This window comes from Gorilla gorilla, chromosome 4 (assembly GCF_029281585.2).
Source record: "Gorilla gorilla gorilla isolate KB3781 chromosome 4, NHGRI_mGorGor1-v2.1_pri, whole genome shotgun sequence".
Lineage (NCBI taxonomy): Eukaryota > Metazoa > Chordata > Mammalia > Primates > Hominidae > Gorilla > Gorilla gorilla.
The window spans coordinates 45296116-45315668 of record NC_073228.2 but is presented as its reverse complement, the minus strand read 5'-3'; the positions used below and the strand labels follow the sequence as shown (position 1 = coordinate 45315668).

Genomic DNA, 19553 nt, shown 5'->3' with positions numbered 1-19553 from the left:
CCAGCTGCCTCTCAGTGGGAAGAATGTGGGTCACATTCTAAGAAGAGCAGGTGGGATGGAATTGACAAGGTGGGTGGCCATCTTTGGAGAGTACAGTCTGCCACACTCCCCTTGAATGATGCTCACGTCTAGCTGGGAAGACATACATGAGCATGCAGCAATAAAGTGCACAAACCGTCACACAGGTACAAAGTGCTTAGGGCCATGGCAGAAGTAGTATCTACTTACCCTGGAACCCTGGAGGAGGCTTTTGAGCTGAATCTCAGATGAGTCAGACTGGAGCAGGTGGAGCCTGGGCGGAAGGTCTCAGCAGAGGGAGTCATCTAGCAAAGGGGTGTACTCTGGGAAGGGCAGGAGGATTCTGTGGCTGGAGCTCAGGCTTCAGGTTCAGTGTGGAGGAGGGAAGAAAGGCTGCAGAGGTAAGTTGAGGCCAGACGCGGGGTGCCTAAGAGCAGACTCATTAGTCCCTGCCCTCCTCCAGTCCCTGGTCCTCTGCACACAGTAGGCACTTCATAAATATTGATTGAAATTGGAGTGAGCAGTGTGTGTTGAAGAGGAAACCAAATCCCAAAGAGAGGCCGTGGGGCCTCCTGGAGGCAGCATGGGATAAAGACAGGGAGAACCCACTTTCATATCATAGGAACTTGAGATTCTCTTTCTCAGTTGTTGCCTTTCCAGTATTTTTCAATGTCTCTGCAAGAGTTCACGGGGGCTGAGAGCAGCCCCTGAGTCACTTCTCGTTCCTATCCCTCACCCCCAGCTGGATTCTCGGGTCTTCTTCCCTCCATACTGGTCCCCAGAGAGCGTGGACTCTCTGCCTCTTGTAGGTGAGGAGGAGGCGGCTAGCTGAGGAGGTGGCAGAGGCAAGTGAAAGGGCCAGGAGGGTGAGGATGGAGAGAAGGGGAGGGAAAAGAAGGAGATGGAGGGGGAGAAGATGAAATTGCTAAGTGTATGATCAGTGCCAGAGCCAAAAGCCCATACTACAAATTGCTTTTTCCTTCACACTTGTCCCAGGGAAAGGCCCAATTAAAATAGCACCTATTGGAAATGGAAGGGTAATTGGACCAGGCAGCTTATTAGGCCCATCTCCAAGAGCATTCAGGGGCAGCCATGAGCTTCAGGAATTTCCACCATGTGAACTTAGCGGGGGAGATGACCCCGAGCAGCAAGGGCCGACAGGATGGGGCTGCCCCACCATCCTGCCTGCCCGGGGCCCTGCTCAGTGGCTTGAGAGGGCAGGGACTGGTCTGTGTGGGGGCACTCTTCTGTGGTGGGGTAGTTCAGTGGGCTGAGACATGGGGCTGGTGAGATCAAAACTGTCCAGTTCCAAATCCCAGAACAGAGGAAAAGCGGGGCCAGAAGTGGTCTTGGGGACCACCAAGCCGGACTTTCTGGGGGAGAATGACTTGCCAAGGGTGACCCAGTCAGTTGGTGATGAGAGTTCTGGAGTCAGAGGGGGAAGTCACCGACTCCCAATCCAGTGCTGCTGCCCAGGGACAGTCTCACCATGCCACGCTGTCCTAAACTAGCCTGTGGCCCTCGCCCCAACTACACGCCCATGGCCTGTCACTGTACCATGTTCATGCCAGGCACAGCTAAGTCAGGGTGGCAGGAGCCACGCCAAAGGCTTTTCCGGCTTGAGGGCATCATCTCTCCACACCCCTCAGTTATTGACAGAAACTGGCACACACACTGCCAGACCACGCTGTCCCTAGGAGGAGGCAGACAGAGGTGGACGCAGCCCACAGGCTTGGCTGGAACGGCGGGTTCCAGAGGTGCCCGCTGGCCGCCCACAGTGAAGTCTGGTAGGGGTGGCACTCTCCCCACAGGTTACCCATTGGACCAGAGCTCATCCACCCAGAGCCCATTTCCATGACAACAGCAAGCTCCTTACCCATCAATTTCATCCTTAAAGATTCCCACTCCAGCTTTCTGAGCCTGGGCTCCTCGCCCAGCTGCCGCGCCAGCCCACGTCTCCAGATCACAGGTTTAGCAGTGACTTGTCAAGCTGCCAGAGAGAGCCTCCTGGGAGGTGCCTTTTAACTGGCGTAGCCCTTGAAAACGACCATATAATCACCTGCTAATTGGATTAGGAACTTGTTCCCAGGGACTTTCTTTTGCCCCCATGTTGAGGCCACCCTACTCCATTCTTCCGGAACTTAGCATTGGAGAGCTTCCCCGTTCCCCTCTGCACAACCTCCCAGGCCAGGGTAATGCTGACAGGGTTGCCCCAAAGTCAGATACTGACACAAGGGGAAAAGGAAACCTCTAATTTTCTGGGGCCCAGGTACACTCAGAGAGGAAAAATGGCCCAGGGTGGGAGAACACACAGGGCCCTCTCTTCCCCCACTCTGCCCGCCTTTCAGCCTTGCAAGAAAATCTGGCTTTTCCCTCGGGGTGTTTGCCTCGCTGCTTCTCCCCCCTAGACATCACCTCCCTCACAGCCCAGCTCCACGTTCACCCCCACCAGGAAGTCTTCCTTTCTAAACCGTTTTTCTCTGCATCCTCTCAGAGTGGCTATATTTGGTTCCTGCAATATAACTTCGTATATATTGCATCAGGGAGAGGGGGAGATTCCTGAAGCTGGGTTGTTATTTTTTGTGAAGCTATTTTTTTGGTGCATTTTCTTTCTATTCCAGAAAATTCTTATAGTGGGTGGATGTCATTTATCTACCCAGCATCTCGTCTTTGGACTACAAATCCTTATCCCCTTCTGCTGGTGCCATTGTCTCTCCTTCCTGTGGAAAACCTGTGCCACGGGACTCAGCGAGGGCTGCCTCCTCCAGCAGGGTCAGCGCCTGAAGCAGGCCTGGTCCATGCAGGACTGGGTCAGCAGCCCAAAGCAGTCGGTTTGGGGTGACCACATGACTGCGCGGTGAGCCGATCAGAATCTTCCCTGGATTTCCCATAGACACTGCTGGTTTCCTGACCAACATCCATTCCTCCCCTGTTCTCACTAGCTACGCACCGCTTTTGTTGATCTAGCAAGAAGTCCAGTTGAAGATATTTGTGCCTCTAGACTTTCTTGCAGGTAGGGGTCAGGTCACCCAGTTCTGGTCAATAAGATATGGGCAGAAGTTGCTGGGAGAGACTTCTGGGAAAGGGTTTCAAAAGGAACATGGCTCCTTTAGTCCACTCTTAACTGATGGCTGAGATGGAGACATCTTAACCTGAAGGCTTTTATTCCAGCTATGTGAGAGGCCACCTGAGAATAAAGTGATCCGAGAAGAAAGCAAAACAGAGAGAGAGACAGAGAAAGAGATGGCAATATCAGTTAAGTCCCTGGATTGAGCCATGCCTGAAGCCTCAGAACTTCCCAATTTGGAGAGCCAATCAATAAATCCTTTTCCTACTTAAGCTGGTTTGCACTGGATCTCCATCTCTTTCAGTGAAAGACCCCTCAGTGCAAACCTCCACAAAACCAAACCCATGTCTTTCCCTGCCTCTGTTCTCTTCTCCCAAGATACCCCACATAAGATGCTCGATGCAAAGCTGGCCCACAATATTCATTCAAATGACTCTGAGCCCCCCAAATTCTTTTTGTTTTTAAATTTTATTATTTTTTATTTTTTTATTTTACGTAAGTTTTAGGGTACATGTACACAATGTGCAGGTTTGTTACATATGTATACATGTGCCATGTTGGTGTGCTGCACCCATTAACTCGTCATTTAGCATTAGGTATATCTCCTAATGCTATCCCTCCCCACTCCCCCCACCCCACAACAGTCTCCGGTGTGTGATGTTCCCCTTCCTGTGTCCACGTGTTCTCATTGTTCAATTCCCACCTATGAGTGAGAACATGCGGTGTTTGGTTTTTTGTCCTTGCAATAGTTTGCTGAGAATGATGGTTTCCAGCTTCATCCATGTCCCTACAAAGGACATGAACTCATCATTTTTTATGGCTGCATAGTATTCCATGGTGTATATGTGCCACATTTTCCTAATCCAGTCTATCATTGTTGGACATTTGGGTTGGTTCCAGGTCTTTGCTATTGTGAATAGTGCCGCAATAAACATACGTGTGCATGTGTCTTTATAGCAGCATGATTTATAATCCTTTGGGTATATACCCAGTAATGGGATGGCTGGGTCAAATGGTATTTCTAGTTCTAGATCCCTGAGGAATTGCCACACTGACTTCCACAATGGTTGAACTAGTTTACAGTCCCGCCAACAGTGTAAAAGTGTTCCTATTTCTCTCCAGCAGCTGTTGTTTCCTGACTTTTTAATGATCGCCATTCTAACTGGTGTGAGATGGTATCTCGTTGTGGTTTTGATTTGCATTTCTCTGATGGCCAGTGATGATGAGCATTTCTTCATGTGTTTCTTGGCTGCATAAATGTCTTCTTTTGAGAAGTGTCTGTTCATATCCTTCGCCCACTTGTTGATGGGGTTGTTTTTTTCTTGTAAATTTGTTTGAGTTCATTGTAGATTCTTGATATTAGCCCTTTGTCAGATGAGTGGATTGCAAAAATTTTCTCCCATTCTGTAGGTTGCCTGTTCACGCTGATGGTAGTTTCTTTTGCTGTGCAGAAGCTCTTTAGTTTGATTAGATCCCATTTGTCAATTTTGGCTTTTGTTGCCATTGCTTTTGGTGTTTTAGACATGGAGTCCTTGCCCATGCCTATGTCCTGAATGGTATTGCCTAGGTTTTCTTCTAGGGTTTTTATGGTTTTAGGTCTAACATGTAAGTCTTTAATCCATCTTGAATTAACTTTTGTATAAGGTGTAAGGAAGGGATCCAGTTTCAGCTTTCTACATATGGCTAGCCAGTTTTCTCAGCACCATTTATTAAATAGGGAATCCTTTCCCCATTTCTTGTTTTTGTCAGGTTTGTCAAAGATCAGATAGTTGTAGATAAGCGGCATTATTTCTGAGGGCTCTGTTCTGTTCCATTGGTCTATATCTCTGTGTTGGTGCCAGTACCATGCTGTTTTAGTTACTGTAGTGTTGTAGTATAGTTTGAAATCAGGTAGCGTGATGCCTCCAGCTTTGTTCTTTTGGCTTAGGATTGACTTGGCAATGCAGGCTCTTTTTTGGTTCCATATGAACTTTAAAGTAGTTTTTTCCAATTCTGTGAAGAAAGTCATTGGTAGCTTGATGGGGATGGCATTGAATCTATAAATTACCTTGGTCAGTATGGCCAGTTTCATGATATTGATTCTTCCTACCCATGAGCATGGAATGTTCTTCCATTTGTTTGTGTCCTGTTTTATTTCATTGAGCAGTGGTTTGTAGTTCTCCTTGAAGACATCCTTCACATCCCTTGTAAATTGGATTCCTAGGTATTTTATTCTCTTTGAAGCAATTGTGAATGGGAGTTCACTCATGATTTGGCTGTTTGTCTGTTATTGGTGTATAAGAATGCTTGTGATTTTTGCACATTGATTTTGTATCCTGAGACTTTGCTGAAGTTGCTTATCAGCTTAAAGAGATTTTGGGCTGAGACAATGGGGTTTTCTAGATATACAATCATGTCATCTGCAAACAGGGACAATTTGACTTCCTCTTTTCCTAATTGAATACCCTTTATTTCCTTCTGCCTGATTGCCCTGGCCAGAACTTCCAACACTGTGTTGAATAGGAGTGGTGAGAGAGGGCATCCCTGTCTTGTGCCAGTTTTCAAAGGGAATGCTTCCAGTTTTTGTCCATTCAGTATGATATTGGCTGTGGGTTTGTCATAGATAGCTCTTATTATTTTGAGATACGTCCCATCAATACCTAATTTATTGAGAGTTTTTAGCATGAAGGGTTGTTGAATTTTGTCAAAGGCCTTTTCTGCATCTATTGAGATAATCATGTGGTTTTTGTCTTTGGTTCTGTTTATATGCTGGATTACGTTTATTGATTTTCGTATGTTGAACCAGCCTTGCATCCCCGGGATGAAGCCCACTTGATCATGGTGGATAAGCTTTTTGATGTGCTGCTGGATTCGGTTTGCCAGTATTTTATTGAGGATTTTTGCATCAATGTTCATCAAGGATATTGGTCTAAAATTCTCTTTTTTTGTTGTGTCTTTGCCAGAGCCCCCCAAATTCTTATCTCAACAAGAGTCAAATAAAGACTTGAAAAGACTTGACATCTAAACTACACTTATTAAGGAAAAACTCATTAATTCGCTATGGAGATCTGAGGCCAAGCACACCTCTGAAGCAGTGCATGGCTTGGAATCCCGTCTGCTCTTCACCGAACCATTCCTTCTGCACTCACCTCCTCCAGGAAGCCTTCCAAACCAGGTCTTAACTCCATCATCCTAACTACCTTGTGAACACTCACTTTTGTTAACACTTTGATTCAGCAGTACTTGGGTTCCATGAGTATTTGAGCATAGTTGTGTGTGTGTCTCATCTCTCTCACCCCAAACCCACTCCACCCCACCCTACCCTACCAACTGACTCTCCTGAACTCTCTAGAGCAAGAGCTGTGTCTCCATCAGACTAGCAACTTCCTGAGGGCGAAGACTCTAATTCCTTATCCCATTGGGATCCAGATGCTGTCTCTCCTCACATCAGACTGGGAATGGAAAATCTTTCCATGCCCCATGGAGCCTCCTTGGCAAGACAGGAAGATACGGAGTCTGAACCCCATAGAGATGGAGAGTGGGAGGAAGAAGGTAGCCGGGAGCAGTTAGCAGGAGGGTCCATCTTAACCTTCAGGGAAAAACCGATTCACAGCACATAAGGCTAGTTCTGGATCAGAATCTGTTATTCAACAACACTTGCAAGGGTTTAACTCAGATCCTGTCCCCTCTGGGGTAGAAATCTCTACCCGCCTAAGGCCAGGATTCTGCCTTGCCAGTCCTTTTTTTTTTTTTTTTTTTTTTTTTTTTGAGACAGAGTTTCACTTTTGTTGCCCAGGCTGGAGTGCAATGCTGCCATCTTAGCTCACCTGCAACCTCCACCTCCCAGGTTCAAGCGATTCTCCTGCCTCAGCCTCCCGAGTAGCTGGGATTACAGGCATGCACCACCATGCCTGGCTAAATTTTTTTGTATTTTTTTAGTAGAGGCAGGGTTTCTGTCTCTACTGGTTGGCCAGGCTAGTCTCAAACTACTGACCTCAGGTGATCCACCCACCTTGGCCTACCAAAGTGCTGGGATTACAGGCGTGAGCCACCGCACCCAGCCCTTGCCAGTGTTTCTTATTTCTCTTGTCCCTTGACGATTGTGAAATGATGAATCCCTTCGTTAGGAAGCTTGTCAAATGCAAGTAGACGCTGAGGGGGCGGCCATGTGTCTACTGTCTCATGGCTCCTGTTGGATGGGAGTAGCCTGCGTGGCTGCCAGTGCTAGCTGGAGAGGATACCACCATCTGCTCTCGTCAGCATGCTGCCCTGCCTTTGAGTCCCCTCACTCCCACCCCAAGACTAAATCCTTGAAAGAGCAGCTCCACAGCGAGCATGTGGCAAGAAAGGATGCTAATGGAGGGAAGAAAGTGATGAATCCCCAAAAGAGTCAGGGAAAGCCACACAAGAAGGAAAAATAGCTGCATAAAAGTTGCGGGGGCGAGCTGGGCGAGGCTGCCCGCTGACAGCTGAATCAAGACTCCAGAGAGCTGGGTACGGTGGCTCACACTTGTAGTCCCAGCAGTTTGGGAGGCCCAGGCGGGTGGATCGTGTGAACCCAGGAGTTCAAAACCATCCTGGGTGACATGGTGAAACCCCGTCTCTACAAAAAATACAAAAATTAGGCACAGTGGCATGTGCCTGTAGTCTCAGCTACTTTGGAGGCTGAGGTGGGAGGACTGCTTGAGCCCAGGAGGTGGAGGTTGCAGTGAGCTGAGTTTACATCACTGTACACCAGCCTGGGCAACAGAGTGAGACCCTGCCTCAAAAAGAAAACAAAAAAAGAAACCCAGGCTAAGCGCTGTGGCTCACGCCTGTATTCCCAGCAATTTGGGAGGCTGAGGCAGGTGGATCACTTGAGGTCAGGAGTCTGAGACCAGCCTGGCCAACATGGTGAAACCCCATCTCTACTAAAAATACAAAAACTAGCCAGGTGTGGTGGTGGGTGCCTGTAGTCCCAGCTACACAGGAGGCTGAGGCAGGAGAATTGCTTGAACCTGGGAGGCAGAGGTTGCAGTGAGCTGAGATCATGCCACTGCACTCCAGCCTAGGTGACAGAGTGAGACTTGGTCTGAAAACAAACAAACAAACAAAACCCAGACAGCAGGAAGCCCAGGTGAGGAGAAGGGGAGAGGCAAAGAGGACATGAAGGAAGATTTGTTTGGTAGAGAGAAGGGAATTGATGGCAGCCCCTGGATGCAGTTTGAACCTGTATTTGGTAGAAGAAGCGATGGGGAAATGGTCCAGATATCGGACAGGAGAGAGACATGATACAATCAGTGCTAATGATCCAGACATCTCCATGGAGGAGGATGAGCACTCAGGGGAAATGGAGGCAAGGCACTCACCTAGGACGCTGCAGCAGGGATCAGTGTGCCTAGCATGGCAATGGAAGTGAGAGGGAGTCGGAGATCTGACTGAGCGACTCCTAACTTTGAGAGTTGGTGGCTCATTCCCACCAAGGGGCTTATGGCTGCTGCTTTGGGAGTCTTTGCTGCCAAATGTCACTGGCCTGGGGTGACCTCACCCGTAACCCATGGAGAGTGGGTCTCCTCTCCCAATTTGTGTAGGACTTTCTTTCCATTGGCAGCAACTGGCCAGGGGGCCTCAGAGAGCTGGGAATGGGGAGCAGGCTGCCAAGAAGGTTTGGTCAGGCCAACCAACTTGGAGGGCAGGGAAAGAAGTGGAGCCGTCAACCTTCACATTTTACAGGCATACAAATCACACACCAAATAAGGAGAAATATGGGACACATTTGCACAATAATTCAAGACAGGATCTCCATGGCAACAATTACCCAAAAATCCACTCCTGACAGTTGCAACAGCGGGAGCTAGCAAAGAAGACTGGGGGTGGGAAACGTGTGTGGGGGCTCAGAGAATGGCTTCCTTTTATTCTCGAACTGAAGGAAGTGCTGACGGCAGGAAGCAAGGTGTCTCACAGCCTGACTAAGCCAAGAGCCACTGGAAGTAGGATCTGGAAGAAGCCTTAGAGACGTCTGTGTGAGCTCCTTTTGAGCTGCTTAGAGGCCTAGGTGTGGGATACCACAGTGAGATGTGCCAGTGGGATGTGCCAGCTCAGGGGAGGGGGCCATCAGGGCATCGCCCTCCCACCACTCCCTCTGATGGGCAAGAGTTCTCCCTAGCCTCCAGAGGTCCTCACAGGGGCACAGTGAGAGATGGAGCCAACTTCCGGCGAAGTCAAAGGTTCTGGGACATTTAAGTCTGCCTGAAAACTGAGTCCAGTCCATAGAAAGCTGACACATGACATAGGTTAGGAGAACGGAGCTCTAGCCTACTCTGCTCCCCTCCCAGACTTGCTGTGTGGCCCCTCAGTTTCCTCTACAGTGAAATGTACAACCTACCTCCAAGAACTATTACAAGGCTGAGTGAATAGCATGAGATGGGAAATGCTTTTACCAAAATCACTGCCAATGCAAAAATAAGAGGTTTCTGTGCAGCCATGAAGAGTGGCCTGAGAAAGATAGCTGCATGCAAGGCTGTCCTTAACAGGCAGAGGAGTTTCCTAGGTCAGGTGAGAGTCAGTACAAAGACTGTGGTGGGAATCTAGAATGTGGCTAGGCAGCGATACTGATGAGATGGTGGGAAGTAGGAGGTTGGGCGTAGTGGCAGAAGTGTCACCTGTGTCCTACCACCAGACAGATGGACAGACTGACTGTGAGCTCAGAGCAGGCAATAGAGTGTGTAACCTCCAATTTACAAACATTTTTAATCACACACCAAAAAGGAAAAGCATTCTGCTTTCTTTTTGGAGTAACATAAATCCAACCCCGTTCCCCACCCACATCCTTTTAAGTGTATTTTTTTTGTCTGGTAGTCCTCAAAAGCCATTGGCTATTTTTCAGATCCTAGAGCTCAGATTGCCTTAAATCACTTGAGAAAGGAGAGTTTTTTCGTCTTTCTTTTTGGAACTAAGACTTTATCTCTAGAGCAAAGGAAAAGGTTCTTCTGGGTTTCATTTGCATTTGGAAGCCCAGGTTTTTGGGGAAAAAACACTCTCAAGAGCTTATTACTATTATAAATGTTTAGCCATGTGATTTTTCCTCAAGAGGGCACCCAAAACTTTTCATACCAACTCCCATGGATAGCAGTCCCCTTATGCTGAATTATGGTGGGAAAGGATTAAGGTAGGACATTTCTTGAGCATTTTTTTCCTATTCTGGGCTCTCTCCTTTGCCATCCCACTCTCCACTACAAAACTTTTCCCTTCCCTTTTGTCTCACTAACCATGGAAAGTCCTCCAATCCTTGGAGGTCCTCAGAAGCCATTCTTCCCACCACTGGAGCTGACTTTCTTCCCTCTCCTGGACTGAGCAGGAAGACCGATTCATGAGAGAGCTCCTCTAAAGGAATTCAGGCTGGGCCCTGAGACAGGACATCATGGAGTGGACTTTGGAGTGGCCACAGTAGTCCAGATCTGGTCCTCAGCAGTAGAGTCCAGAAACTTGGTTGGGCCAGGACATCCAAAAGTTGTCAGCCTCTCAGGACTGATTCAGGCTAACCAAATTCATTGATGGGCAACCAGAATGCCATTTCCCGAATAATATATCTACCAAAAGACTGGTATCCAAAATATATAAAGAGCTCTCAAAGCTCAACAATAAGAAAACAAGCAACCCAACTTTTAAAAAGCAAAAGACACTTTACTAAAGAAGATATACAGATGGCACTTAAGAACATGAAAAGATGCTCAACATCATCATTCAATAAGAGAAGACAAATTAGACACACAATGAGGTGTCACTACACACTTGGCATACATACAAACAAACAAAACACAAAATCTGACAATATCAAGTGCTGACGAGGGCATAGAGCACCTAGAATGCTCACACATTGCTGGTGGAAATGCAAAATGGAACAGCTACTATGAAAAACAGTTTGGCAGTGTCTTACAGAGCTAAGCATGTGCTTCCTATATGACCCAGCAATCTCATTTCTAGGTATTTACCCAACTGAAAGGAAAACTTTTGTTCACACATACATAAAAAAACTCTACATGAGGATTTATTTGCAATCACCAAAACAGGATACAACCCAAATATCCTTCAACTGAAGACAGATAAAAATTTAAATTTAAAAACCTGTGATACATCCATCCAATGGAATATTACTACTAAGCAAGAAAAAGGAACGAACTACTGAAGTATGAAACGATATGGATGCATTAAGATAAGTGTGAGAAGCCAGATGGAAAAGGCAGCTTATTGGGTGATTCCATTTATTTGAAATTCAGGAAAAGAAAAACCACAGGGACAAAGAACAGATCAGTAGTTGTCTGCATTAAGGGAAGAAGAGTTTGTGGATTTGGCTACAAAGTGGCAGCATGAAGGAGTATCTCGATTGTGTTCATGATGACACAACTCTAAGTATTTGTCAAAATATATAGTGCTCTACATCAAAAAAGTAAATTTTACCCTAAATTTGAAATAAAAATAAAAGGCATTTATAATGACTACTTTGGGGAGAGTTTGAAAAAAAACAAGGTGGGAATAAAATACTAGACAAAAATAACTTGGTAGATGAGAGAGATAATTAGAATGTAAACATTTAAAGTCCTGATTTTGCCGAGGATAAAGGTAAAGATATTGATTAATTTCAGACTTTTGGAACAAGGATGCTTTTAAAAATGGAAGGGTAACCACTAAAAAAACAGAAATAATATGTATAATTTTCAAACTAGTAGAGAGTATGAAAGAAGTAAGAGAAGAAACAAATATCTGTAATTTTAGCACTTTGGGAGGCTGAGGCAGGAGGATCTCTTGAGGCCTAGAGTTCGGGACTAGCCTTGGCAACATAGCGAGACCCCATCTCTACAAAAAACAAAATAACTGGAACATGGTGGTGTGCATCTATCGTCCCAGCTATTTGGAAGGCTGAGGTGAGAGGATTGCTTAAGCTCAGGAGTTCGAGGCTGCAGTGAGCTATGATCACGCCATTGCACTCCAGCCTGGGTAACAAATTAAGACTCTGCCTCTGTTAAAAAAAGAAGCAAATGAAAAGTGTAGTAACAACAAATCAGTAGGTAAGATGATAGAAATAATCCAAATATATTAGTGATCACAATAAATGAAAAGATGAAATACGTCCATAAAAAGATTATATTTTTTAAAAAAGGTCCAGCTATATGATGTGTACCTAAAATATAATGACATAGAAAATTTGCAAGCAATGAGTTGAAGAAGAGATACACAAAGAAACTAACCAAAAATAAAGCTAGTATAGACATATTAATATCCAACAAAATGTACACCCTTTATCTAATGCCTACTGTATGCAGAGCCCTGTCTGAAGCCTGTGAGATGACACTGGAGAAACAGAAACATGACTGCTACCCTAGGGGATTATAGTTAGGGGCTGACCAGTGATTCCAAATCATTTTATTTAATCAACAAATACTTGTTCAAAAACTGTGCAAATCCAAAAACATGATATTTCTAAAATGAGGATAAGGGAGTGGGGCATAGTTGGAATTCCAAAAATAAAAATAGGGGCCAGGCACAGTGGCTCATGCCTGTAATCTCAGCATTTTGGCCGAGGCGGGCAGATCATGAGGTCAGAAGCTCGAGACCAGTCTGGCCAACATGGTGAAACCCCGTCTCTACTAAAAATACATAAAAAATTAGCCGGGCGTGATGGCATGCGCCTGTAATCCTAGCTACTCAGGAGGCTGAGGCAGGAGAATAATTTGAACCCGGGAGGTGGAGGTTGCAGTGAGCCGAGATTGCGCCACTGCACTCCAACCTGGGCAATAGAGTGAGACTCCATCTCAAAAAAAAAAAAAAAGTATTGATCAGTGTAGTAGTTGGTTTTCAAAGATACCCCCAATGAACCATGCCTCCCAGTGTTCATGCCCTTGTTTAGTCTCCTCACACATCAAATCTGGACTGGCCCTGTGACTCATTTTAATAAACAGGATGTGGCAGAAGAGAAAGTATGCTGATTCTGGGCCAATTATTGAGGTCTGGAAACTGCTTTTGCACTTTTGGGAAGAAAGCTGCCATACATCAAGTATAGCTATGCTGCTGTCTAGACTGTGTGGAGAAGCCACATGGAGGAAATGCCATGAGTTGATAAGGAGAGGAAAGAGGTCCAGCCATCTCAGCAGAGCCCAGCCTTCCAGCTGTCCCTGCCAAGGTGCCAGACACTCTAGCCAGCCAAGTCCTTGAAGGCTGCAGTTCCTGTCAGTATCACATGCAGCAGGACTGAGCAGTTGAGCCCAGTCAACCTGCAGGATCATGAGAGATAATGAAGTGGTTACCATAAAACCAGAAATTTCTGGGAGTAGTTATGCAGTTATAGATAACCAAAATAATCTCTTTCAATGTGTGCTAGACCCTCTGCTAACTCATCATTTTCATCAATGATGTGATTTAATCCTTTCAAACATACTTAGAGGTACGTATAACTAACTCCCATTTTATAAATGAAGAAACTGAGACTTGGAAAGAATGCCACATGGCTAATAAAGAATAGAAGCAGGGCTTGAATCAAGGAAGTCTTGATAAGGGACTTCACACTCTCAACCACTGCATTATGTGGCCAAGTGGGAGAGCTGAGGGATGAAAAACACAAGACATTTCACAATAAATCATGATGTCTATATGAGCACCCTTTAAGCTTTCTCTTCCTTGTCTTTCTTCATCCTGTGCTACTGACCAGGAAAGTGGATTCTATAAAGATGATCAGTTAAGTAGGCAGATGACAGCCAGGTGCAGTGGCTCACGCCTATAATCCCAGCACTTTGGGAGGCCGAGGCGGGTGGATCACTTGAGGTCAAGAGTTTGAGACCAGCCTGAACAACATGGTAAAATCCCGTCTCTACTAAAAATAAAAAAATTAGCTGGGTGTGGTGGTGGGTGTCTGTAATCCCAGCTACTTGGGAGGCTGAGTTACAAGAATTGCTTGAACCTGGGGGGTGGAGGTTACAGTGAGCCAAGATCACACCACGCACTCCAGCCTGGGTGACAGAGTGAGGCTCGGTCTCAAAAAAAAAAAAAATAGGCAGATGATATAGTTGGAGATTTTATTATAGTTTGGACACACCTCATAACAAGCACTAATCATCCTCAGTGTTCAGTTGTCACTTGAGAAAATGTAAATGCTACATCTGCTCACTGCCTGTCTTTTCTTCCAGACAAAGAACATATGTTCTTGACAAGGGAGTGTGCCTTGTTCTCCACCCACAGTCACCACTGGAGAAGCTTGAGTTTTGGAGAGGTGGGGACTGGCTGAATCTCTTTTTTTCTCTTTTTCTCCTTTTTGTTTTTAAAGAGAATAGCATCTTGCTCTGTTGCCCAGGCTGGAGTGCAATAGCACAATAAGAGCTCACTGCAGTCTCGAACTCCTGGGCTCAAGTGATCCTCCTGCCTCAGCCTCCCAAGTAGCTGAGACTACAGGAGCGTGCCATCACACTTGTGTAATTGACTTATTTTTTGTAGAGGGTCTCACTTTGTTGCCCAGGCTGATCTCAAACTCCTGACCTCAAGTGATTCTCCCACCTCAGCCTCCCAAAGTGCCGGGATGACAAGTGTGGCTGAGTTGGTATGGGCTCTCCTTTCCCCATATCCAAGGCAAGCTTCCAGGATTCTTCTGGGACTATCAGGTGTTAGGGACCATCTTAGTCCCTACCTCAGTTTCACACATGAGAAAATTGAAGTCCACAGAGGAGGTGTGGCTTCATCAAAAACCCACTGAGAACGAGTGTTAGAATCAGGCTAGGACACATTGGACTCCCCCTCCAGGGCTCTCTGACATCCAAGGCCCTTTGAAATCTCTCTCCAGCTGCAAACAGATTTCTAGACTTCTGATGGAGGTGATCTGAGATGAGCAGCCTCTAAAAGCAGCCTCTGCGAGCCTCTAAGAGCAGCCGGGACCTGCTGGAGAACAGAACATGGCCTAGGAGCGCAACAGCCAAGTGTTCAGCACCACGGACAGCTTCGCTGGCCTATTGCTGGGGAGGCCAGAGGTGGGGAGGCTGGTTGTCCAGCAAGACAGAGTGCCATGGGAGAGAGAAAAAAACATGGGAAAGATCTCAGAGACCATCTAGTCCAGCCTCCTCGATTTGCATGGGAGGAGACCCAGGACAAGAGAGAAGTGACTTGTCCAAGGTCACACAACAAGTCAGTAGACAGCCAGAGATGGGAGCTGACAGCCTACTTCCTCACACCTCTTCAAGGCCCTCAGATACCTGGTGTCCATGACTTATTAGTGGCACAGCCAGACCTTGATTAAGGGCTCCAAAATTAAAATTACCTGTCCTTGGAAATGACAAGAAAAGAAAAAAGGAGAAATCAAAGAAATGGAGAGAGCACCCGGCCCTGATGGGAAGGTCTGTGATTTGGCCTCTAACTGCAAGGCTTTGACAGGAGCTTCCTACTTTCCAAGGTGATGTGGCCTTTCAGAAACAATTTAGTTACCATGGCAACCTCATTCCAGGTTTCATCTCCATGGCAATTCACTGGAGTTTTTCACCCTCCGGTAAGTACATGTGTGATGGCCCAGACATGTATCCCAGAAACATTAATATAAAATCACATTTTTAGAAGTGGAGTATCTCATTATCCAAGTCTGCAGCCAGAGGAATAAGAAGGCATGTTCTCGGGTGGGCAGGGCCCAGGGCATAGTGGAAGGATGTCTGGGGGCAGCTCTGCCTTCTCACTGCAATTGCAAACCTGTCCCAGTCTTTACAGCTAGTGCATCTCAACCTCCCATGGGTACAAATGATTTCTCCTTTTCTGCATCCTCCCTGGTGCCCTGCTCATGACAAAGCCTGAGTGTTGCCTGTGCTGACAAGAAGTGCTGGGACAAGGAGAGAGAAAGCTGGTCCTTCTGACTATGACTTATGTGGCACCCCAGGGCTCCTGCTTCCCTGTCCACTGTGCCCCAGATTGGGGCACCCTGGAGCAGTTCCCAGCTTTTGTGTTGGACCTTGCTTGTCTGATCTGTGGACTGTGGGCTTCCCCCTCAACGTGACCTAATCTGCCATCCAATTTCCAGGAAATCCTCGTGGTTTCTGGTCCACCCAGGGCACCCCTTCTGTTTTCCAGCAATGCTATGCCTTCTCTTTGTTCTTTGTTCTTTTTTTTCTGAGACACAGTCTCACTTTGTCACCTAGGCTGGAGTGCACTGGTGTGATCACGGCACGCTGCAGCCTCGACCTCCTGGGCTCAATTGATCCTCCCACCTTAGCCTCCTGAGTAAATGGGACTACCAGCACACAGCACCATGCCCAGCTAATTTTTGTATTTTTTTTTTTTGTAGAGGTGGGGTCTCATTATGTTGCCCAGGTTGGTCTTGAACTCCTGGTCTCAAGTGATCCTCTTGCCTTGGCCTCCCAAAGTGCTGGGATTACAGACGTGAGCCACTGTGCCTGGCTGCTATGACTTTTCTTTAATATGTCCTGCTGTTTATAATGATGCAGGGCTGGAGTATTTAGCCCACCATCTTGACCTAACCTCTTTCTTTCTCCACTTTTAATGTCTATAAATAACCATCTACTAATCTACTTATAATATGTCTAACGATGGATCATTTCTCTCCTCCTCATCTTCTTCATCATCGTCACCAGTAGCAGTAGTACTATTTCGTGATTGAGGGATCACCACAGAGTAAGAAGTGCTCACAAAAATGTTCCATCAACATCTCAAATAATGAGACAGAAAAATCAAGGCATGGCTTCATTTAAAAAATGTAATTGAGAGTATGAAATGTACTAGCTATGTACCTTCTCAGACCACTTTTTTTTGAGACAGGGTCTTGCTGTGTTGCCCAGGGTGCAGTGCAGTGGCACGATCATGGCCCATTGTGTGACCTCCTCACACCTCTTCAAGGCCCTCAGATACCTGGTCCTTGTGACTTATTTAGTGGCACAGCCTTGACCTGCTGGGCTTAAGCAATCCTCCCATCTCAGCCTCCAGGGTAGTTGGAACTACAGGTGCACCCCACCACACCCGATTAATTTTTTGTATTTTTTTGCAGAGACAAGGTCTCACCATGTTGCCCAGAATGGACCCGAACTCCTGAGCTCAAGAGATCCTCCTGCATCAGCCTCCCGAAGTGCTGGGATTATAGGTATGAGCCACCACCCTGACCTCCAAATACCTTTTGAACTCAGGCTTGGATTTGAACTCTGGTTCTATCAACTATTAGCTGTGATTTCAGATCAGTGACTTGAGCAATTTGTGCCTTGTTTCATTAAGTGGAGATGACAATAGCATCTGCCTTGCAAGAGTTATTTGATGTGGCCGATGAGAAAAATCAGAATTATGAAAAGTGCTTCACACCATTCCTGGCATGTGAAGAGCCCTCTCTAAATGGCCATTATGCTAATTAGCACCTTAAAGGGAAATCATTTTCATGAAATTTTATTTGAATCTGGCTAGAGAAAGTGCTCACCTTCTTCCTTGTGTTTTGCTTATTTGATTAAATGTCTTTGATTTCTGTGATGTGTGAAGTCCCTTGAAAGCAGGGCTGTGTGTCCAACAAAGGTTTGTGGCCTTCCCGCAGTGAATTGTGTGGGAAATACAAACACAGGGAAGACAGTTCTGGTCCTCAGGGGAAGTGTAGTGGGGAAGACGGACATGAGAACCTAACCGTAACAGGATGCAGAGCGAGGCATGTGCCATGCACTGTGGCCGTGTTACCTCCTGGTTTGGAGTGTGAGCTCAGACACCAGTCTGCCTGGGTTTGGATCCCAGCTCTGCCACTTATTGGCTGCACAACCTCAAACAAGTCTGTTACCCTTGCTGGGCTTCAGTTTCCTCAAATGTAAAGTAAAAATGGTAACAGGAGAGTTAATACATGAACAGAGGCTAACACATAGAAGGGCTCAATCAACATTAGCTGTCATTACCAAGATATATGAAGATAGTATGGAGGGGATATGTGAGAAGTGATTATAATTCTGTTTCTTGAGTGAGGTTGTACTTGAGCTTGGTCTTGGAGGATAAGTAGTTCTCAAAGGGCAGAAGAGAAGGAGAGAGGCATTTTGGGGGAAGCAGAGCAGCAGGAACAGAGGCATGGAGTGTGAACTCTGCAGTGTTCTCTGGGTACAGGATGGGGGCTGGATCACAGGTGCATGGAGAGAAATACTGGGAAATGGGCCGGTGCAGAGGGTTTAGGACAGCCCCTAGGAGGTCTTGAAAACTGGCTCAAGCATTCAGACAGTTCTGTAGACAACAGAGACTGACTACAGGCTACTGGAGAGAAGCAACATGGTGCCACCTGTGTTCTGGGCAAATCACCTTGGTGGCAGTGAAGGAAAGATAAAGAGGGGGGTAGGGGGCCCAGAGACCATTTGGGGGCTATAGCACAGCCCAGGCAAAAACGTCAAGAGCTTAAGCAGGGAGGTGGCCAAGAGGGAGAGCCACTGTGAACACAGAATCCAACAGGCTTGGTGAAGGAGTGGGCAGAGTCAGACAGGGTTTCCTGCTAGGTGGCTGGGAAGATGACAGTGGTGATGCTCTTACAGAATCAGGACCCTGGGAAGAGGACCAGCCTGGGATGGGGGCCTTCTTCAGCTTGGGGCATACGGCATGGCCCAGTGCAGACCCTTGTATGTCCCTCACTGCTGTTCCTTCTCTTCAGCTCCAACAAGCCCCATAGAGCACCCTGCACCAGTCAGGCACTCAGTGAATACCTCTGAGTAAGGAACCACGGGGAAGGAGGCGTCCAGAGACCTCCCTGCTCCAACTTCCTCCATTCCAGACCCAGCCTCTTCCTCTCCCTCCGCACTGTGGACACCCCTGAACATCTCCTCCTGTTTCTGAATCTTTAGGGAAAAAATGTCCCAACTCTGTCTCTCAGCACTGCCTCCTTTCTCTGCCCCAACCCACTGAATGTGTGACTCATTCCCAGGCTTACATCCTAAAGCCCTGCCTGGGGTGTCCCTCCATGTGGGGACCGCTGGAGCAGAGACCATCACCATCATAACACCCTCCACCAGCCACCCAGCCCCTGCCATGGGAAGAGCACCGTGCCAAGCTCATCAATCACCATCAGATCCTCTCGACAAACACAGAGGATGGGCTTTCTGATTCCCATTTTATTGTGTGACTCAGAGAACTTAGTTGGCTTGCTCTTGCACACACAGCTGGTTCTGTGTAATCATACAGCTTGAACAGGTCCCCTGCCCTCTGCCTGCCTTCCCCACCAGCACCTCTACAATGGCCATGCAGATCTTCAGGACACAAACAGAAAGCAGGGGCTACCTGAGACTGGAACATCAGGGCATCTCTTGGGATCAGCACCACCTGCAGTCATTGAATGCAGAAGGGCCTTCTAATCCCGGGACCTGTCCAGACCCCCAAGGATTCTGATGTAATTGGTCTGGGGTGCAACCCCAAAAGCAGGACTTTTAAAAGCTCCTCCAGGTAATTCTCATGAGGTTGAAAAATGATTGTTCTAATGGGTCCTACCCTGAAAGCATCCCTGCCGACACCTGCCCCCTACCACAGTCACCGTGGACCT

General features: G+C 46.9%; 1 protein-coding gene across 10 annotated transcripts in view; it reads left to right on the top strand.

Moving 5' to 3' along the window:
• Positions 1 to 19313, top strand: part of GOSR2 (golgi SNAP receptor complex member 2) — a 45696-nt gene extending 26383 nt beyond the window's left edge. For 4 of the 10 annotated variants that reach the window (XM_055387824.2, XM_055387823.2, XM_055387825.2 and 1 more), the window contains exons 7-8: positions 17064 to 17156; positions 18942 to 19135. In XM_055387824.2, the coding sequence (XP_055243799.1) occupies positions 17064 to 17156; positions 18942 to 19120 (272 nt within the window). In that variant the 3' untranslated portion in view covers positions 19121 to 19135. Of the gene's footprint in view, positions 1 to 6027; positions 10830 to 14220; positions 15564 to 17063; positions 17532 to 18941; positions 19198 to 19239 lie in introns of those variants that run through there. The other 6 variants (XR_010133599.1, XR_002005853.4, XM_055387828.2 and 3 more) reach the window with 6 other exon arrangements.
• The last annotated feature ends 240 nt before the right edge of the window (positions 19314 to 19553 follow it).